At 38.2% G+C, this 23,601-nt stretch overlaps 1 protein-coding gene across 1 annotated transcript in view; it reads right to left on the bottom strand.

The window, feature by feature from the left end:
* Positions 1-9,044: 9,044 nt before the first annotated feature.
* LOC126426708 (coiled-coil domain-containing protein AGAP005037-like) overlaps positions 9,045-23,601 on the bottom strand; it is a 250,976-nt gene continuing 236,419 nt past the window's right edge. The window contains exon 15 of the mRNA XM_050088630.1: positions 9,045-16,545. Within this exon, the coding sequence (XP_049944587.1) occupies positions 15,280-16,545 (1,266 nt within the window). The 3' untranslated portion in view covers positions 9,045-15,279. The remainder of the gene's footprint in view (positions 16,546-23,601) is intronic.

Here is a 23,601-nt window from a genome sequence, read left to right as displayed (position 1 = left end):
AGAAGAACATGATTTTATATGTTGCTTGATTATTATCAACTCCATTAGATTTTTCACTTTTAAGGGAATTAGAGATTGTTAAAGAGGCTTGCTATATGTTTGGTGTAATAGAACATTTGGTCGTTATCTTCAATAGCTAGTTCTGTGATATACTTTCCTATTATACCTTCCATGCCCCATATTGTTATGATTTTATTTTCGGAATTATTAATCCTTGGCATGACGTGGAGGCACTTCGAATTTTTTATCGTTCTATTTAATGAAGAAGAATATTTCCTGTAACATGAAAGCAGCTGCTCATCTGTGTTTATCTTGACCATTAGGTATAGTTCTCTCTTTCTGTATCATGATACTTTAATGCAATCTCTCATTCACATTTTTTGATACACCACTAGTGCCAGACTCACATTTTTCATCTGGAAAGAGCTGTTAAGAGCACAAGCAAATTTATTTAGAAATACATTATATTTATAATTTACACCCCCACTGCTTCATATACCTCATCCCAGCTGATGCTTTCAAAGCTGTCTGTCTGAGTTTGTTAACTAGCCTAATGTTTATCATAATTAACATGTGATTTGTAGTTGGCATGACTAATTTATTTATTTCCCAGAGTCAGAAGCATAGGCCACTAAAAATTTACAATTTTAGATACACAGCCCAAAAAAAAATCACAACACCGAGGAGGAGCTGGGCGTCATAAACAAAAATTGATTGGTGTGTTGCTACAACTGAAGGATGATGTCCATTCAAATTTTGCAGCAGTTCCATAATGATACTATAAGGGTGCCAATCAGGTTTTCTTTAAATACATTCTGTAAAGGTCATGAGTGTTAGTTACCTTTGAGATGGTGTGCTAAGTTGATGTTAGTGAAGAATACCTTTAAAATGATAGATACCATTATCAGCACCTCGCTGAGTTTGAACAAAGTTGTGCAATAGGGCTACGAGAAGCTGGCTGTTCCTTCTGCAATACTGCAGAAAGACTTGGCAGGAATGTAGTCGTTGTACATGATTGCTGGCAGTGATGGTCACGGATCCGAACAGTCACAAGAGGACCGTGCTCCGAATGGCCGTGTGTCACACTGAACCTATATTTGGAGTTACAGCCTGGGATGCAATTTCGTATGACAGCAGGAACACTTTAATGGTTATCCCATGCACTCTGAATGCAAATTTGTATATCACTCTGGTGTTTCACCTGTTGTGCTGCCATTCATGAATAGCACTCCAGGAGGAGCTTTCCAAAAGGATAACTCTCACCCACATATCACTGTTGTAACTCAACATGCTCTACAGAATCAGCAAGTTACCTCGGTCTGCTCGATCACCAGATGTGTATCCAGTCATCGAACGATGACTCCAGCATCGTGTACAAACACCGTTAAGTGTCCCTGTATTGACCGGCCTAGTGCAGCAGGCATAGAGCTCCAACACATAAAATGACTTCTGGCATCAATACAGCACAATTCATGCACATTTGCATGCTTGCATTCAACAGTCTGGTGGTTACACCGATTATTAATGTACCAGAATTTCACATTTGTAATGGCTTACCTCGCACTTAGATCAACTTGTGATCTTGCAATATTGATCACTTAAATATGTTACCTATTACTGTAATTTGATTAGTCTAAATTAATTATTTTTTGATGTTGCAATTTTTTTCCATCCATGTAGAGTGAATTTACACATACACAAAATTGGGGCAATATTAAACAGAGGTTAAATGTTTTGGTGTCTGTACTTCTCCATGTTTACAGTTTTGACCCTTGTAAGTATCCCAATTTTATTAGATTGTTCTTAGAGTTGCCAATGCCCATTTGTAACCTGATCAGTGATCACCATGTGGTCTTGTGTGTGTTGTGTCCAGCTGGTGAGCATTCTACTGGCTTTGCCCCTTATGTACTTATCTCTGATGCCCACAATTTTTCACTGACTTCCTAGGCCGATGTATTTAGTGCAAATGCTGACTGTGAAAAGCTCATCCTATGTCATGGTGGAGTATGTCCTTGTAGTTGGTATAATCAATTTTCTTCCTTTTGGCATTTACAGCTACTTTCCAGCATATTTCAGGAGGAGCAATACCTGCCACGCAGCACAGTTCATCAACAGGTGGTGGTTTCAGGCATCCAGTAACTACCTTTTCAGTTTCATTAAGGGCTACATCTACTTGAACGGGATATCTGTGAATATAGAAGGAATATCTGGAACCAAAAAGGAATTGCTCCAAAGCCAATGTCAATAATACCAGTGTGGTATCTTATGCCCCCAGGAGACTCGTAGGGACACAAATCTAAGATCAAAGGTACAACGCATCAGTCTTGTAATAGACAGAACCCATCAGGAATATCATAGTGGAGTATTTGCTAAACATGCCTTATTGATGCTATCTACAGCATCTACTGGGGAAACTAGTACTGAAACCTTGAATGATGAGCTAAATGACTATTATGAAAAAGATAGATGGCTACTCACCATATAGTGGAGAGGTTGAGTCTCAGATAGGTGCAAGAAAAAGACTGCTAAACAAATAAGCTTTTGAACCAAAGGTCTTCTTCAGAATTAGACAACATACACGCACACACACACATTCACGTAAACATCAGTCATACACATGTGACCACTATTTTGGCTGCCAAGGCCAGTTACGTTTGCATGAATGTGTTCAAAAGGCCTACTGGCTAAAAGCTTATTTGTTCAGCAGTCTTTTTCTTGTACCTGCCTGAGACTCAACATTTCCTTTATGTGGTAAGTAGCAAGCTATTCTTTTCATAATAGTCATTGTTTCATCTTGGATTTTCCGTTGTTTGAACTAAATGACTGTGTAGTCAACTCAATATACAAACCACCTAGTGCACCATTAACCACTAACATGGTCTGATAACCCATTTGTTGGCTACATCCTCATACACAAAAATATTTGTTATTCAGGTGCTAGTTTCATATGGGAAAGTACACATCTAAAATTACACAGTATGTGTTATGTGAAGTTTGTGTGTCATGCTTTTGTTGAGACATCCTGAAAAAATTAATGCTGAAGTCACCACAAATTATCATTTGTCTTCTTTTGTCAGACAGATGACATAACAGTGTTTCAAATTTTTGTAAGGGCTTCTGAAAATTTCCTACTGATAACCTGTAAATTGTGTTGTTGAGCAGTATGACTTTACATGCATGTACACATTTTTCTGTGTAGAAATACTTGTGCCTGTAGTTCTGAATTTGTGATCATTTCTTACATGACAACTCTTCCTGTCTCTCTATTGTTTCTGCAAGAGAAAACAGCTAATTTGCAATCTTCACCATTTAAAATTTCTGTTCCTATATTTATATGGTGCTCAGACATGCAAAGTACAGGACAATTCAGAAAGAATGCCACAATTTTGAAAATCAAGAAGAAAAGGAGATCTACGCTCTTTCTTTCATCTATGGTAGGAAGCTCTTAAGTTTCATTTGGTCGCTAAGAGGACTATTGGCCATGTAACCTTCATTTCTGTTGTTAGTGCAAAGATGGTGACTGCTCAACAAAATGCATTTTGTGTTATCGAGTATGGCAGAAATGAATCGGTGACAGTTGTTCAACACACATTTCAACCAAGTATGGGGCTGAACCTCCTGATAGGTGGTGTATCGTATGTTGGTATAGGACAATTCACAAAGAAAGGATGTTTGTGCAAAGGTGAAAGTTCCAAACAGCCATGCACGAGCGAAGAAAATGTTGGCCACACTCAGGAAGAATTTGCTCACAGTCCAGCAAAATTGGCTGTCCAAGCTCCCAGAGAGCTGCAAATTCCGCAATCAACCATTTGGTGAGTCCTACAGAAAAGGTTAGTAATGAAACCTTATCGTCTACAATTGGTTTGAGCCCTTTCCGAAGGTGATAAGGTGAAAAGAAATGAGCTCTGCAAGTCTGTCTGTGAGCAAATGGAAATAGATGACCAGTTCATTTCAAAGCTAGTGTTTAGTCATGAAGCAACATGTCAAGTTTTTGGTCCTTTCCTCTTCAAAGGTGCAACTGTAACTGGGAAAATCCATTTGGAAATGTTGCAGAATTGGCTGTTCCCTCATATCAAAGAAGAAGCACATCAATTCATATTTCAGGAGGATGGGGCCAACCCCACTGGCATTTATCTGTCCATGCCTATTTGAACGATTAGTCGCCAGGCAGCCCCATGACAGAGCACTTCATCACTGGCCTTCAAGAAGACCTGACCTCAGCCCCTGTGATTTATTTTTATGTAGTTACGTCAAAGATACAGTGTTTGACCACCTCTACCAGCTAATATTGAGGAACTAAAAGAAGGAATAACTGCAGCTATCCAAACTGTTACACCGGAGATACTACAGAGAGTGTGGAATGATTTCGAGTATCGGATTGATGCCACTCAAGAGTCTGTAGAGTGTCATATTGAACATTTATGAACTTGTTTGTCATGTACTCTTCACATTGGTTAATTACCCAAGGTTCCATCATGTTTCTTTGATTAAATACAGTTTTCAAGGTTCTGGTATCCTTTTTGAGTCACCCTGTACTCAACCTGAATTTCCTGTTCCTAGTTTGTTTAGGTGAATGATATGAGTATTAACTTTTGCTTTTAAGTCACCAACACCTTGATAAATTATACTAAATGTACTTCAAATTTCCTCATTCTTGCAGTATTTGGGACTTCAGTTATTCCAATCTTTTTCTGTATTAACCTAAAACAGGTGCCCTTCTCACACCAAATATTACAGGGGTTTTAACTTTTACTGCAGCTGTTGGCCTACACCCCTCCCATGATATTTACCTAGCAGCAAGACTTTTGTTTTCCCATCTGACTTCACCTACCTGATGTAACAGATCATCTTTATTATTCAGTCTGTCACTGAATGAGCTTCTTTGCCCCTGCCTCTAGTTCTGCCTGAAAGACACAATTTCTAGTCTCCATTTTAGCATTTTTCTGTCTCTATTGCAAATCCTACATGCCCATAGAAGAGCTTTACCGCTAGTCTACTGTATTAACACATATGAAAACACAAGTTACAGTTCCCACAGAACACCCACCCTCTCACCAACGTGCAGCTAAATTCGCATTCCTAATTTATGGCAGAACAGTTTTTAAAGTGAAACTAATATTAAGGAATTAACAAAATTTAAATTGAACTTTAAATTAAGACACAATGATAACAAAAGGACTCCTCTTGAGTGTACTGGTATGTACGCAACTCTTTCCTTTCTCTTATGGATAACTGTTATAAACTGCACAAAAACAAATTTTCATCATCATCTATTTCTACAGTTTCCAGCATGTGGCTGGGTCTGCTTGGAACATGAGCTTCTCCATATTTTCCTGTTCCAGTCCTCTTCACACAGGCATTCACTCCAATGTTCCACCTGTCACTCAGTCTTCCTCTAGGCTCCTAGCCTCCTGCTGTCATTTCATAAGCCTGTCTTAGTATCCTGCTAACTACAATTCTTTTAACACATCCATGCCTCATAGTCCTGTCTTTTCTATGGTCCCTTGCACTCCATTTCTCTCACTGTCTAATTCCTTACTCCAAGCATTCTTGTTAGTTCTATCCTACTTCTCTTAAATTTCATCCCACAAGCCTGTATCCTGTTCATTTTCCTCTTCTTCATTACCCACCTTTCCAAGGCATATGTGAGTACTGGAGCAAGAACTAATTTTAATTGACTAAAAGATAGTCCACACCTCTATACGAATTCAGATGTATTTCTTAATGTGCAACATGACCAAATTATGCCAAGTGACATGACCAACTGGGTGCAGAATAAACTGCTGTTTCCTACTGATAATGAAATTAGTACAGATAAACCTTCAGTAAAGTGACTACTATGTGTACAAAAGAAAACTTGCAATGAATAACATATAAAATAACACACAAAACAAGAACTTGTATTGGTCACTCGCAAAACACAAAGAAAAACATTGCTTCTACTCCATAGAGAACTACTGAAAGTATATTGGTATTGTGTGTGTGTGTGATACAGTGAGAGAACATGTTAACTATAAATGCATACAGGAAAAAATGTAACTTAAAAAAATCATGTAAATGGTCAGCATCGAGCCATATTTTTCACTGAGAAAGTTCACTATAATTTTAAAATTGGATTATTACACACCATACTGAGAAGTTACAATTATGATCACACACCAGTTAGCATCCTTCTTAGAAATTATTCCTACCATTAGTAACATTTACTGGAAGTCAGAACCATTTCATTCATTGTGACATAATAGGTTTTGTGAGGCACAGCTTCCATGGGCTAGTCCCACAAAGGACTGCTCAGCTTATTTTTCACTACTCTGTTTAAAAAATGGTTTGAAGCCTGGCAGTTCAACGTCTGAGCAGTTGCTGAGGAAGTTTTTTAATAATAATTTGTTTCCTTATAGATAGCACTACTGATTTTTGTGTAGCTACATTCTGGATCACTTTATGTACTAGGAAGTTATAGTTTGATGATATTATGTAATTTGAAATGGATCATACAAATTAGATACCATCACTAAAACAGCTGAATGGATTTCTACCATGTTTCATAGTTGTCTAGTACTGACCTTAGTATAACATGTTTACTGTTATTTACTCATTACAAATTATGGTGACATTGATAGCATGTATAATGTTTGCACATGAATTCAAGTGTTTATAAAAATGTAACAATATCAGTTCCAGTAAAATGGAGAGAGACAGAAGTATACAGTGCAAAACTGAGATCTTTTTTCTTAAACACATTAGGATACTGAATTTTGCATGGTGTGTAGGGTAGCTTGGACCAGAGGTGAACCGTAGCAATGGTGAATGAGTCTGCAAATGTGTTTATTGTGCATATCGACACATTTAGGGAACTAGATAAGTGGGAACTTTTGTCTCAGTTATGAGACCATAGATACTTGATTTGTGGTCTGGGGTACTGCGGGCCTTGTACACTGAGGATGATGAGGCAGACTTGTCTTTTAAATGTCTGGTCATAACAATTGAAACTGGGAGCATCAGGCACTGACATTGCCTGACAGGTCAATGTTTCATACACAATGCATTAATACACAATAAGTTCTAACTGGCTTGACTTTTGACAGGGGGTTTTGGCATAACTAGTGACTGCTCCTGTTTCAGTTTCACATCCAGTGGAAAGCAGAGAGGCAAGTATCCCTGCAAGTGGCAGCAATATTTTGTGCCCAGCTGAGTTACTCATCCAAAGTTACACCCGAGTTTTTGCATCTTCTGAACTGGGATTGAGATGCTGTCAAGAACACGGGGACTTTGTTTATGGAATTCTGGGATAATTAATTTCTGACAAGGTATCATTAAATGACTTGGGATTTCTTAGCAGTTAGTTTTATGTCAGATTTACATGTATTCAGAAAAGTTGTTGCACACTTTATACATTTATTAAGGATTTTTACTGTTCCTTGTGCATGTGGAATGTGGAGGGGATGACTGCTCATATGCCCCTGTGTGAGCATGTTCTTGTCAACTTGCATAAGTTTCAATAGGCGGTGGATGCTATAAATCACTCTCTCCTCAAGAAGGTTTGGAAAGAGACAGTACAAAAATTTTAGAATGTGATGTCAGTACTAGTTCTAATGTAAGGATCAGAGACTTGGACTCTAAATCGCCAGTCAATGGAGGATTGAAGAAGCAGAGATGAGACTCCTAAATTCGCTTGTTACAAAGCTATGTGAGAAAATGAATAATGAGATTAGAATTGAACTGGGTGTCAAAAGTATATGTTACAAAATAAAGAAGTGCAGAAAGAAATGCATGAACACATTCAAAGGATGTCATATGAATGAATACCTAAATTAATATACAACATACACCTAAGGAAAAAGGAATGCTGGGGAAGATCAGTTGTAGTCTCCTTGCAACTGAATAGCCAGGAATGCATAAACCAAAACTGGATATGACTATAAGCTTTTTAATTTCTTTTAGAATGACGACAAGGTTATTAGAGATGGAGCTCAAGCTCAGCCTACATATGAGAAAGGAAGTGGGCCATCACTCCCAAAGGAACCATCATGGCATTTCCCTGGAGTGATTTAGGGAAATCATGGAAAAGATAAATCAGGATGGCCGGATGGGGATCTGAACTGTCCTCACAAATGCAAATCCAGTGTGCTAACCACAGCACCACCTCACACTGAAAAATCCTAATAGATTTGTCTTACTTCTTAAGTACCAGTATTGCAGATCTAGGGTGCACTTGCATAGCAGAATGCTTTTTTGTTTTTGAAGCTACAATGTACAAGCATTGTGAGTCTTGTTCATGTACTGAAATTTGAATACGGTTGCCAACATTTGATGTGAGTAGTATACGCTTACCGACAATAATTTGCCATGTCTGTCTGTCTGAACACACTAATCTACAAAATAGTAGATCAATTTTCACAGGGTTTTCTCAGGTAGCTTCAGTATAGCTTGAGGAGCTGTGTTGCTTTATTTCATCAAAATCTGATCAAAGAAAAAATTGTATTGTGATTTAATGTCTTATCTAAAACTGTCATAACTGCCTGATTCTCTGTTTGAATGTGAAAGTAACTCTGTCTGTTACTTTTTCACAACCAAGACACTGAACTGATTTCAGTGAAATTTGGTATGGAGAATACTTGAGGCCTGGGAAAGAAAGTGTGTAATACAGCATACTTATTGATTTTAGGAATTAGGGAAAATATTTACTCTTTGAAAAAGCTAGTTGCTCTTTAACTTTTCATCTTTATCAATTTTGTAAAATGTGCAGATGCAAGCTCCTGTCCGTGCCCCTGTGTCGCACTGCTCAGCAGCTATGCTGCACATGCCAATGCACTGTGCGATGGGACAGCTTGGGAAGGGTGAGAGCAGGGTGAGCATCATGAACAGTACTTACCTGAACAGGCAGACAGGTGAGAGCAACTGATGTTATTGCACATACAGTAGTTTACTAACTCCCCCTCACTCATCATAACAAAGCTACTGATATGCAAATGTAGCTGTGGCTAACAGTAAGTCTAAAATAAAGTTTCAACTCTGATGAGGATTAAAAAAGAAATTACATACAGTTTCCATTCAGATGACTTTTTTTTACTTGGTTAATTACAAACATTTACAATTAACTCTGAACAACAAGTGAAATTTAATTATAAATTAAAAACATTTTTGGGAGGTTGCTTAACTATCCCAGTATATCTTAAGTCATTTGTTAGGATCTCAACAAACCAAGCGCAGGCACATGACATATTAAATGCAAAACACTAAAGAAGACTGCAGAAACTGAAGCACATAATAATATTTGTAGAAACCATTCCTGTTACATATTAAATATCAGTGGAAAAAGTAGAAAGCACAATGGTGACAAACACACTTTCGCAAAAAAAGAGAATATCTAAAGGAACCCTCAAGCACTGAAAATATATCTGAGACAATCAGTGATATACTCTCCAATATTTGAAAGACAGTTGTAATATACTGACATGAAAACATGAACACAAACACATTACTTGTTTCATTAAGAAAGAATACAAACAGGGGTGGCTGTTCAGTTATATCATCATCCCAAACTTTATTACACTGTTCTTTTTTTCTTTTTCTTTTTTTTTTAGTTTTAGCACTAGGAAAAACCACAACTTCATTTGGCCACTGGGATTCTAACAAGACAAATTTAATACTTAAGAAATTCACTTTTATTGCAGGAACTCTTGTTTTTCTTTTTTTTTGTAGTAAATACACTTATACATTTCTTTTCTTAGTATACATGGTGTTAGGGGGCTACAACATCACTGAAACCAATATTTTAAGTGTACACTTAAAAACTTTGTATAGAAGTTGCATTATGCTTCAGGATTTAATTTTTGCTTTTATTATCACCTGATACATGGAAGCATTTTCTTTTCCCGAGGGAAACTGCGAACTACTAGTTTTAATGTTGTTCACTGCAGGTACCTAATACCCTTTATGGTCTGAACAAAGCGCATTTGTTAGTCAGTATATCCTACTCCAAAAATAAGGCAACAAAAATATTCACAGGAAAGTTCCTCTTATGCTTGGTCAGCAGGAGGAATTAATTTGTTTCACAATTTTATTCATCAGCTCAAGCAAGTTGCAACTTTCATTTTCACTGTAAGAAGTACCTGCACTGAAATGGTTTACTTTATACTCAGTGTAAAGAAATCACTGCAGTCTACCGATCAAAGATAGGTCCAACGCAATTCCAAATTAAGTACATTGTGATAATAGTGACAAACTAACCTGAACAAAATACAAGCAAAAATGTTGATTAACTATACCCACATACAGCATTCAATGTAGAAGAGAAACATGATTAAAAATAAGACAAAAAAATTTTCAGTGTTCCAAAATAAATAAATAAAAGCTGTTCATGTATAACAAAAAAGGTGAGACCAGAAAATTATTTGGGACATCCTTTCATTTGTGATCACATGCACATGGAATAAAAATTAGTACATTTCTGCAATGGCAAGAAACATGTATGTTCTGAAATAGTTGTGAATTGCTACTGGAGTAAAATAGGGTCACACTTTCATGTATAGAGCAGTTTATGGTTATTGAGCAAATGTTCTCATAGTATCCATGATCCTCACAATCAAATTCCATAAAGTAAGATCAGTGCGGAGTAACTGCAGATCCCTTTACCATAAGTTCTATGTTCACTATTTTTAATCAAATGCTTCACATAAGATACAAAGTATACCTCCGAAATTGATATTAAAACACGATTACACACAGTTTATGCTCTCTCAGGAGGTGAAACCTACAGAAATAGTTTCTTTTTCAAATCCTTTCAAACAAAATATGAAAGGTCACTGAAATAATTACATAAAAAGAGCGGTCAGATCTAATTTGGTGTATTAGGTGTTGTGTTTAATTCAAAACACATTTTGATAAATGGCAGTTTATGTAACTCTCTTCCTTTACTTTTAAATATTTAAACTAGATGAGAACTTACGTTCTTATGTCACTGACACACTTGTGGAATGCCACAACTTTTCAGTTTCTGAGAAATCCTGACAAAGGACACACCCATGCGACACATTTGCTCACAAATGATGTGGTAAGGCAAGTTCCTCAATTACATTTTCAATAACTGATGGCAGCTGTCATCAGTTCAGTTTCATACTAGAGTCTTTTTTCAGAATATAAGCTCACTGAGCCTTCCCATATTTTTATGTCCACTTGAGCAACATGAAAAAGATGTGTACTTTTATAGCCGGTTACAAGAGAAACGAACAAAACTTTATGACAGATGGAATACACTTATGAGACCTCAGATTACAACAATACAAAAATTAAGCATGTTTAAATTTATTTGTGTCTATGGCTTTGTCCTGCAGCCCTGATAATATATACATAATGACTAAATGTATTTTCAACCATAACCTACAAGACATTGTTATAAGTTTAAGGATAATAATCGATTTATTTCATAACATCCTATGGCCATGGGCATCCTACTTTCAACACAATCACCTTAGCCTGGAGAGCAATTTACTTCCAGCATCCCACCAGAATCTGCATGAAATCACTTAAGTACAATTCATATCATATTCTTCTGCCATAGCAAAATCACTTCATACAATTTCTTTCAGTAATAACACTTATTTTTTTCCTCATCTTTGGTTATAATTTCATCACACAATATTTACAATGGAAAGAAGTAGGGAGTGGAATGGGATGGGATGAGGAGTGTGAAGTCAACAATTCATTTGTTGTCCCAGTTTCCTGACTGCCAGTTTTTATCGTAATCCCCTGCAATTATTTTGTGGATTGTAGCAACTATAACACCCTGAACATAGTTAAATAGTTGCCTTACATATCACTTGACTGAAGGACTACCAATAGTAAATATTACATCATCTTACACAGAAAGAAACATGAGATAGTTGGCACAGTTCTATTTTACAGCCCTCCACCCATAATCAGGCATAACAGTTTCTTATATGGTACAGAGGTTCTAACATTTTTTGGTATTAAATCTTAATGTAAAATAAAGCAGATATTTTCCTGTCTTTCCAGGTGATATATTTCTTACAAACTGCAAGCTAAACATGATGATAAATATACAGATAAAACTTCAGAGAGAATGTCAGGAAAAGAGCGATAGAAAGTGAGAGATGCCTATAATTATTATATTCATTAATTTAATATAGAGATGTACAAACATCTGAAATTTATGAGTTTCATTAAGGTGAGGCCTCCATTCACAAAATGACTCTTAATTAACAGTTGATAGTACCACAGATACTGAACTACAGAAATGGTGTTCACCAATTTACGTATTTACATCTTTGCAAAAAAGTGAAATGCCAATCCAGAGATTCTTCATGTACTGTAACAATTACTCGCTGATACATTACAAGCACAGAAATTATCAACTAATAACAGTCTCATGATTTACAATTCTATCTGGGGTCACTATGCTCATTTCTGCCACGTGCTTCTTAATACATTGATCTGAAAAAAACCTCCTATAGATACTGGTATTTAGTACTGCAATGGTGGCTTACATTTGGAAGAAGAATGATGCATACAACAGTGGTGAGAGAGCGTGAATTTGGTCTGCACAAAGCTTTATTAAGGTGACAGGCTGGTCTGCAACATTTTATTGGCCACAATCAAATCATAATATGACACAGTCAGTAGTAGTAGTCAGTAGCGACTTCTGGACAGACACATGTATTTGCATGTTTCAGAAGCTCATTTGATGATATTCTTCACACCAAGGGTTGTAATGTGCCACTGAAATGAGGTAAAGTGAATGCATGAAGGCAATTTGAAATAATGCATGAAGGTTACTACTTCTCACTGTTGTGACAGTGGAGGGGAAGCAAGAAAATGAAACCAGTTGCAGGTTCACAGCACTCACCTGTTAACAGCTAATACGTGACACACAGATGATTTAGTACTGTAAGAAGACAATTAACAAAAGCACAAAATCAACAAGACAATCACTTTGCCAACAGGATATGAATCTCCAGCCTAAAATATCCTCAGAAATGACCACATAAAAATAGCCATAGTCCTCAAATTTCTTTTACAGATATTTTCTCTTCCTCACAGAATTCAATAGCAAAAACACAACCCACAGTAGTTGTGAACACCCTGAGTAGAAAATACAACAATGAAAACTAAGAAATAGTATACAAGAAACAGTCAGTTTTCCACTATGCTGTAGAATTTCAAAAGCTCAACATCTTACCACTGTAAAGTGCAACACTATAGCTATTCAGCCATCACATACTTGGAATAATCTGTTAATGTAAACAAAGATAGTGTTGTAACCATAATTACGAATTTGCAATGCTTATGCTCTTTTTTTTAAAAAAAATGATAAACATATGAGAGAAAGCAGAACTGTGACAGAGATTGTAGGGTAGTACTGGGGGTGGGTAGGAGTGGAGAAAGTAGGATTTTGGAATGTAGTAGATGCCTTAAGAACAAGTATGATGAACCCACCATGCACAATTGACTCAAAGACACTTTAAAAAAAGGTTCTTACAGAAACCTAACAATAAAACAGAGATACAAAACAATTTGTCAATTCTGGGGTTGGTCAATCTTCTTGAATTATTCCCAACACATATCATTTTGGCTGCTTCTTATTCATTTATAAAGCAGTGCTTGAATACAGATAACATCACTGACCAGTTCTCAGCTTTCCTCTGTTCAAAGGGAATAACTGTAACAAAATCATTATGGCGCAAAATTAACTTTCCCTGAGTCTGTATATGCCAAGTATACAGTCGAGAAAGTGGCTGTCGTCATAAATAATGAAATGATAATAATAAGAGTAAAAATTGTATCACTTATAAAGTGAGTGCAACACACTCTTTTCAAAGTGGAAAATGTTAATAGCATCTCCAGTGCTGTTAATACTTGGTATGCATAACGAGAGAATGTGTTTATGGTTGTTTAACAGTTGGTGCAAGAAAGACAAACTAACTGCTCTACAAGCTTTTTACATTCTGTCACCAGAAATAAAACTAAGCTTCATAGAACTGGTTACTTTTTCATCAGCATTAGTTCAACTGACCATGATAGCTTCTACACATATGATAGCCTGTCAGGGATGGGATATGTTGGCTTCTTCACATTGTGTGCGATAAACTACATTAAATGAAGTAGCTTTGAATAAGGCAGCACAGACCTGTCTTACTATAGTAGTAAATTCATAGCCTGCAGACTATAATGTATTTCTCACACTGATGCTCCAAATGTGTGGCTGAGACAATAATAATACTATTTCATTTTTATGGAGGAAGATTTTCAAATACTTTGATGATAAAAGTAGGAAGGGCTTATTTCTAGAAAACCTACAGTAATGTATTATGATTTTACAAATGACAAGAGTTCTTCTACCTGGCTTTATGATGTTACTTTTTAAAAGGAAATGAATATGTGTATGGGTATTCTGCACGCTCCTTTAGAAAGTTATTATTGCTTCTGCTGGAATGTGAATGTGTAAAGAGTCCTGATCTGTGACTAGTATAATATGTGCTTGCCAACATACATGGCAGGAAACTTGGAAATCAAGATTATAATTGGTTGGCAATTCAAGTTACAAACTATTAAAAAGGTATAAAAAAGGATAGACTATATGGTTCAGGTAATCCACTTATAGAATTCAAGATGGTGGTGATGTTTACTATAATGCACAAAATTAACTGAGACTCAGAGGCATGAATCATGTTACTGACCAGTTAAAAAGACTGGAACAGAAATTTCATCAAAACTAAGAACCAAAGGAAAATTAACTTGGGAAAATTTTGAATCTATTCCACTCATCGCGACAGGTGGTCCTTATCACCCTGGGATCTGAGTGGCCTGCACAAGTCCACTGAATGTACTGGAACTGTAACTCCTGCATGTAACTATTGACCAGCCACACTGCATTTGTGTGTGTTAGGGAAAAAGAAATGAACAAGATGAAAACTGGAATAGGAAATATGGAAAAATAGCACTTGATGCAGATTTAAAATGTTACCAGTTGCTCCAAGTAAAGACTTGTTGAAAACAACAATCATATACATGCTCTAATACATGATTACCTATGGCTGGTGTTTACTCTTTGTTAATGGAGGACTGTTATGTGGCAGAGGATGATTTCACTCCTATTGTTCCCCATGAACAGCAGAGGAGAACAAATATTCAATCAGGCTTCTTAGCCATAGTGCTGCACTTTCTCCATTCTATTACCTACTGTTACACATGCATTTATTTTTCATGGGTGGTAACACTAGAAATCAAGTCAGGAGGCAGCTCCAGACAGTCCCTGAGGGGTCACAGGATGTCTGTCTCGTATATTTTGCCGGTCATCGCAGGAGTCGTTGTCGTGGCTGGGGCAGCTGTCGACGGCACAGTGTCTGATGTGGAAGCTGGAGGTTTCTCCTGCTGCTGCTGCTGCTGCTGTTGTTGTTGTTGGACACTGGTCCTGGGCTGTGGGACTGGTGTGGCAGCAGATGGAGGAGCTGAGGCGAGGTGTGTGAGTGACCCAGACATGGTGGCGAGGCCGGCCCCAAGGCCCATCTTCGCGAGGAGGTTGCTCTCACTGCCTGTCTTCTTCAGGAGGAGGAGGTCAGGTGTAGCACCACCTGCAGGCGGCACGACGGCCAAGGTTGCTGCACCACCCCTCTGCAGCTGCTGCAGGCGGGCGTACTGTTCCTGCAGAGCTCGCTGCTTCCTGAGCAGCTCCTGGTGACGTTGCTCCAACAGTTCCTTCCTCCCTCGTGCCGCTACAGCTGCTGCCGCCACTTGCTGGGCTGTCTGTGGCTGCTGTGGAGTTGACTGCTGGGAGATGAGACCCTCCTGTGAGTTTACTGACTCGCAGCTGGAGCTGTTGCTGGCAGGATCGAAGCGCTGCCTACCGTCGGTGGATGACGAGAGGTCCATTCCGGAATCTGGTGCCAGGGACAGGGCAGTGCCACTCCCACCTCGTGCGGGTTCCCTGAGGCTGCCCCGCCCAGGCGCACCCCTTCTCAGTGTACCTGCCGACCCTGCACTGCCGTGCTGGGCCCTCGGTGGCAGCGAGGGGCTGGTGGGCGATGCCAGAGGTGACCGTGACGATGTTCGTGGAGGAGGAGGGGGCGGAACGCGCCTGCCAGCGAGCTGCGAGAGCAGCTCCGCATTGCGTTCAGGGACGGGTGGCTTTGGAGAGACGGGAGGTGGGCGCTGTTGCTGCTGTGACGAATCTGTAAGCGCGCCTCCCATGCCCCCGGCAGATACCTGCAGCCGTGAGACGAGGCCAGACTGGCCGCTTCCATCACCTGCACTGTCGGAGCTGCTCGGATAGGAGTGTAGTCGGCGGAGCCCTACGCCGCCTGGTGTGGACGTCAGGGAGGTGCTGGAATCGACACTACCCTTGCGTCCGGTCTCGCCGAGGCTCGAGGAGCCCACTCCTGTAGGAGGGGGCGGGCGAGCAAATGTCTGCAGTTCGTCTAGCAGAGCGTCGAGTGCGTTCTCCGGACGGGCGCGAGAGGCGTCGTCCCCGATGGCACGTCCGCCGCCGACGGTGGCCGCCATGACACCGCGCGCTGGAACGGTGCAGGCCTGCTCGTGTCGAGGGAGGAGGAGTGTGAGCAGGAGGTGGCAGTTTGTGTTATCATGGAGAATGAGGCGATGGACAGGAGTAAAGGAGATTTTGTGAAATTGTCAAATTGAAAAGTTTGTCGGAGAAGGATTTACAGTAAATTGTAAGGGATAGGATGGGCAAAGAAGAATAGAAATAATATCAGGTTTGATTCAAGAGTGATGCAACAAATAAAAAATAGCGATTCAGTTCAGAAATAGTAAGTGGACAAAAGTTGAGAAGTTCATATTTGCAGTTTGACACAGATGATGTGAAATAGTGTGAATTGAGCATGCAGAAATAAAATAAAAAGTGACAACACTTATAGAAGAGTTATGTATTGTGAACAAAATATTTGGCAATAAAAGGTTCATATTATATCAAAGAATCAGAAGATTGCAGCATGGATGAAGCAGACCATGACAAAATGTGGCCACATAAAGGCGTGCGCAACGAAATTGTGATAATTTCAGCAAATGACCCCGTCAATTCCATTGAGCAATTGCCATCAAAGGCCAGATGAGGTTACATGTTAGTTTGTATACATATATATTTATATATTATTCAGGCCAGTATAGAGAAATGGACAGAAATTTCATTTGCATAAAGTTTTAACAGTTATAAAAATTTAAAGATTGCCATTATACAAGTATATAAAGACAATTGACATTAATTCCAGCACCCGAAATTGAGCAATCAGATGCACCATTTTTGGTAAACCAGGCATCAATTGGTTTCACATAATAAGACATTAAGAAATGGACGTCCATCATGCAACAGATAGGGCCCAAATCAATTCCCAATTGAGCAACCACATATAATGATAATGTAATTGAAACAGTTCAACAACATCAGTTTCATGAAGAAAGAGATCAAACATGATGCAAAATTGTACAGCAGAAATGAAGTTGTAAAAGACAAAGTCATATTTTAATGATATTAATTTTTCCGCATTTAATTAAAATTTGTGCATAAAGTAATAGAAATTTGCAACACATTTTTTCAGTAGGGAGTTAGATAGCGAATTACGTGACAAAATGTGATTCACGACGTAAAGTGATACGAGAATATCAGAGTCGAGTTAAATTTTGAGACAAAAGGGTGATAGATGATTGTCAGTATGATTAGTGAGGCAATATTCATAGTAATATATTCATATGTATATATAGGGATAAAAATTTTCATTTGTCAAAATGTGCAATAAATTACAAGTCATTGACATAAATTATAGTGAGAAAGAGGGATTTGAATCAATAGTGACAACGGTAATGAATAACTCAAAGTTTGAAGGGTGCACCAAAACGAGCAGTCAATTTTGGAGGTGTGAAAAGGTGTCAATAAAGACCAGATTGTGGAAAAGAATAGATTAGAAGGGGAATTGAAAAAAATTGGGATGAATTAAAGTTACACCACAGTCCACCGTATAGACAATTATTGGTAGCGGTGATGGTGATGGCACCAACATTCGTCAGCAGACGAATCGTCATTGCCGTCATCACAGAAATCGGCGTCACCATCAAAATGACGGTGGTTCCCATCGACGTAAGGTGTCGACGGGACAGACCGTCGTCAGAGAGGCGGGGGGGTCGGTGACAGTGGGGTGGCCCACCCATCACGGTAGCGGTCGAGGGTGAGTCGCACGTGGTGGTCACAGCATTCAGCACAGTGGGGAGTCGCATCACCCGGCCACCAGTAGTGGCAGTCGGCGGATGGAGGGGGGTACACAGGGCCAGAAGGGCCAGGGGGCCACGGCCCGCACGCCCAACCACACCGCCCGCAGGGAGAGTGCAGTGATGGGTGTGGCACAAGAATGAAAGGTGCGTGGGAAGACAGATTTCCCAGTGCAGTGACAAGGGCGGGTCGATAAACGTGGATGTCGGTGCCATTTGGCGACAGTGAGTCCAGTGATTTAGTGTGGCGGATAAAGTTAGCAGACACATAATGAAATTGTGGAAGGCAAAAAATAAAAAGAATGTCCAAATCAAAATTAATGTTCAAATGAAGTTTTCAATACCAAACAAAGAAGACAGAGGTAATGAAGTAAGTTTAATACAGAGTTTAGAAGAAGGTTCCAAATAAGAAAAGCAATTCACACAGTAACACGGAAATATTTATTGGTATCATGAGTATTTGCAGTGGAGACAGGAAATGGAAGGAAAGTGAGAAAAAGAAGAGAGAAAAAGAAAATTATAAGATTAGCTGTGTAGGGGAAGTGTAAATTCATTTTTTTCTCTAAAAAGAAATGTACTTTTCCAAACTGATACCTCACAACATATGCTATCCATTGTGATACACACAAAAATTATTCAATTCAAAATTACTATTGATTATTAATCAATTTGCATTTTTTCAGAAGTAAGACATTTCTATTTCCCTAAAACAAACTGTGCAGAAATATTTCCAATACCTCAGGCAGTTTTTTAATGAAGTGGTAATTTTTCTGCCAATAAAAATGCCACACCTATACAAATATAACCAATTTTGTTTGAAAAGAGAGAAAAAAGCAAAATGAAATTTTCAGTAATACCAAGCACAAAGTATCAGAGAAATTATGAGTGCAATGACTAGAAAAACATTACAGTCAAGTTCATGCCATAACGTAAAATATGTATACGTAATATCTATCATGCCAGTCTGTATAGAAAAGAATGGTGTATTCAGTGGGTTCTCATTCATTTTCTGTCCCAATATGTTTACACTTTAGCAACTTGAATTTGCCATTTTTGTGATTTTTATTTTAGGTGGACTGTTACTGTTACTGACATGTATTCTTACCTCTAGGAGTCACTGAGAAGCGGTAAGTATGAGCTGAATCTCAATAATAGGCAGTATGATTGATCAATTAACATCTTACTGGGAAAAACTGTTGAAGAATCTGGTTCTGGAGCACTCCAGCTGCATGCATTAATGTGTACCATAAACTAGGTCCTGGAATATGACAACTCCATATTTCATGTCGAAAATACATCAGTAGCTCTTCCATCTATCATTTCAAGTGACGACTAATGAATTTCTTTGATGGTTTGCTTGTTCAATCATGTCAGCACCTACCATTCTTGTAGAAGAACCACTGTCTCTCCCTGACTCTCATGTGTTGACAAAAATAATTGAGTGATTTATTGTTCTGTTTACAGACATTGCATTCTCCTTTCACAAGTAAGTATTATTACAGATTTTACATTTTACTGCTCATTACTGGGGTTCACACATTTAACCACTTGGACATACTGTGTGACATTAAAGTTGTTGATCTGGCATTATATGTTTATCTTTCGATGGCCTTTTTTCTCTTACTCTTTTCTTTCTGCTGTCCATTATCTCCATATTCTACATTCATATATGCACTTTGCATCTTCTCGTTCTTTCTGATCTTGCTGATAAGGGAAGAAGGAACCCGCTGCTATCACATTTGGTGACAAATTATGGGCACTTTTATGCACCACAGTACCTTATGCATCTCTCCCTTCCTCCTCCTCCCAGCAAGAGGAATTACACAGTGTTCTGTCTGTAAACTTATTTACCTTACTTTGTATTTTATTACTAGCTGTGTAGTTTGCAGAAGAGTATAAATCTGTGAGTTTGCTCATTGCCACGAGGAGAAAAAAGTTTCAACGTCCTGTGAAATGTGGCCCCCTTTTTCTGACACTGTAACATGAAAAGCTGAATTTATTTTATATGAGGTTATTCAGAAAGAAAGATCATACTCCAAAATTTTATTTTGTGCAAACTAGAGCATTAAATACAAAATACCAACATCACTGTCCAGAGAAAGGTTAAAAGCTTTGAATCTTCTGCCTATATGATCTACGCTCGTTTCTTGGAAAACTAAGAGGGCATTATAGAAATGATGCTTTATTGTGTCGAAAGTTTGAAACTGTGAGTAAACAGTTAAGTCACAATGTCTTTCCTGACTCCAGGTTCGCAGCTACCTTGTATAACAACTTTCTGATTACTCTGAAAATTTGTTGAAAATGGTAGTGCATGCAAACCGAAAAAGTATAAGTTGTGCATCTAGATTGATTTCATCCTATTAATGGACACTTGTATTATTGGGCTCAAATTGGAAGTTGCTTGTTTGATTTCCTATGGTGTAAAAAATTTGTATCACCATAATTTGGATGGAAAGGTGTTGGTTTACACTTATGATCACCGGACTTTTTGCCTGTATCCTAAGTTAACTTCCAAACTTGTTCACAGTGTCCTATGGAGTGAGGGGAATGTGAGATTGTTGGTGGAGATCTGTCAATGGAATGGGAATGTTAAGCTCAGTGGCGTTCCTTGGTGCTTTTCAAGCAGGGTAGGCCTCTCCCTTCTTCCACTACCACCACCATCATCATCATAAACATCAACAACAAACATCAAACTAAATGCATTCATTATATTGTAAGGGACTGTAACCACAGTAAATATAGTATTATTTATTCTGTATTTGGTTATTATTTTTTAACACAGATTCTGAACGGTCATCAATGTTAGGTCTGTGATGGGAGATAGAATAATATAGAGTAGTTGAAACAATAAGAGAAGCATATCACTGGCCCCTGAAAACGGGTCATAGAGAAGCAGTGTCCGAGCTGCCCGTTAATGGAAGACAAGAAGTCTTAACAGAGGTTTGCAACCATAATGCACTTGTTTGTCTAGATCACACTCTATTACTTCAACGTGTTTCAGCAGACTGCCATAATCAGATCAAAACAAAATCATGACACTATATTACATTGAATAGTGTACAATTGTACTGAGTATGACTGATGTACTATTTGGTGTAATATGATGTACAGATTCTTCAAGTTCTGATCTGACAATGGCAGCCTGCTGTTTAAATAAATGAAGGTGTGATAAAAATGGACAATTCTTGTAGAAGTGCCTGTGTTCATAATACTGCATTTTGAACCTCGGTGCTGTGCAATCACTGAAAGGTTAGGCTTGTATGCCTATCTTACCTATCTTACACTCTGAAATGCAATGCTGTGAATTCATGGAAAACAGTTGTGCTTGTAAGTCTGTCTGATGAAAGGATTAATATTTGAACGTTTAATAATGGCTATAGCACAGGAGAACAACTGTCAAATTATAAAACAAAATTGCACATCTGAGTAGAGACAGATAAGCAAGAATACCAATGTGGGAGTTTTAGTAGAACTTCACTGCACACACGCCATGGGATTTTATTGTGAAACTGTGTTGAGCACTGGATGATGAACAAATTAATAAAATAATGTTGACAAGCCTAGGTGTTAATGTTCCAGTATTAGAAACTTCACTATCCCAGCCATTACTCATTTTTCAATGGGTACCCTGATGTCATGGAAGAACCATTGATTCGATGTGGAGGAGGAGGAGTAGGAGGAACATATTGGTGTGTCACCAATACATGTGAGGTGAGGTGTGTCACAAGACATATAATGTCTTCTAATCTTCCATAGATTAAAAATCTAGAACATAAAAAATCTGTTCCTTTCAAGAGTCTTACATAACAAATTTGTATCTCATAGTTGTTCTATAGCAAAAAAATCACATATAAAGCTGTCCTCAAAGTTTGAAACATACTTTGGTGTGGTTCTTATCCTGGAGTCTGAGTGATCTGACCTTCCTTGTTAATCTTCCTCAACAAATCCCTCTCTAATTCCCAATGAATGAACTATTAGTTCTGAAAGCTAGGATAGGGTACATATTTTTGTGTTTCCTATTGGCAGTATTGACACATTTCTCGCAAAGGTAAGTAATGGTCAGTACTTCTGCCTGATAATGTAATATATTAATTGATTTAGCTGTTGAGCATATACAAGCAGCCTAGCGCATATGTGGTAAAATATAAATGACCATTTTGATATGTGCTGCGTCACACAAAATTATAATCTTTAATGCACAAAATGTACAACTGCTCAGCTTCCAGCATTATTTCTATCTTTAGTCATTACTGAGAAATAACATTTGAAAGTCTAGTCTTTCTTTTTGAATATCCCTCTGTTTCTATGCTGGTTTCAACTGGTTACTTCCTGTATGTTACCTTAGTTATCCAGCAGATACTAGAAACATGAGGAAGTGAAGAGCATTTTTGAAACCTGTTTGATAAGTATTGAATACATAATATTTCATTTATCTCATAAAAACTGTACTCATCATATACAAAAATGCAAAATAGTGGGTAGCTGCACAAGAACTCCCATTTGTAGACGAATTTACACTGGTATATTAAAACAATTACCTCAGATGTCTTGTGAAGATGCGAGGGCTGCCAGTTATTTAGTTCTTGCTGCCCGAGGTAAATGCCTGCTCACCTTTGATGCCTACACCAAGAAAACAGCTGTTGAAAAGATAGTTCAGATGTCTGTATTGTGCATGTTCATGTTTCACCTCCCTTTAATTTGGTGCAGCAAGCTGTTCACTGCAAGCTCGTAGCTTACAATTCTCATATTGTATTAACCTGGGGTCTACAGAGTATATTGCGGTGAATACCAACCCGAATCTACATTCTACATTTATGTATACATGGTGCAAGCCACTGTAGAGTGTGTAGTGGAAATTACTTTGTGCCAATATTAGCCACTTTCTGCACTAATAAATTTGTGTATTTGTGACAAAATTGCCTCCTTTCTTCTGAAGAGGCCCACTTACTTTCCTGAGCTTCTCTGTTACAATTATGTATGGGCTGTAGTAATCTGAATATTTTCACTGTTTGCTGTCATGCCTACTTGATAAGGAATCCAAGTCGCAGATCAACATTTAAGAATTGGTAACTCTAGTGTCTCATATGGTAATTCCTTTATAGAAATATCAGTTCTTAGCATTACCCCTGATTATCTGAGCAGTGTCATGAGCTTCCAGATGTTGATCACAAACCATGTAATCAGATACTAAAAGGTTCTCTTTCTTTGCATTGTTCACACTCATTCTAAAATGGAGCCTGTTTTTTCGTCTTGTACTGGAATGCTTTGATATGAATTTTAAAGTGAGTTTAGCCTTTAAAGAGTTAAGTCCTTTTTGGAAGCATTTGGAATGAAAGGCATTTTTAACTAGGGCATATCACTGGGAGT

Source organism: Schistocerca serialis, chromosome 11 (assembly GCF_023864345.2).
Source record: "Schistocerca serialis cubense isolate TAMUIC-IGC-003099 chromosome 11, iqSchSeri2.2, whole genome shotgun sequence".
In the NCBI taxonomy this organism is placed as follows: domain Eukaryota; kingdom Metazoa; phylum Arthropoda; class Insecta; order Orthoptera; family Acrididae; genus Schistocerca; species Schistocerca serialis.
This window is presented reverse-complemented; position numbering and strand designations above follow the sequence as displayed.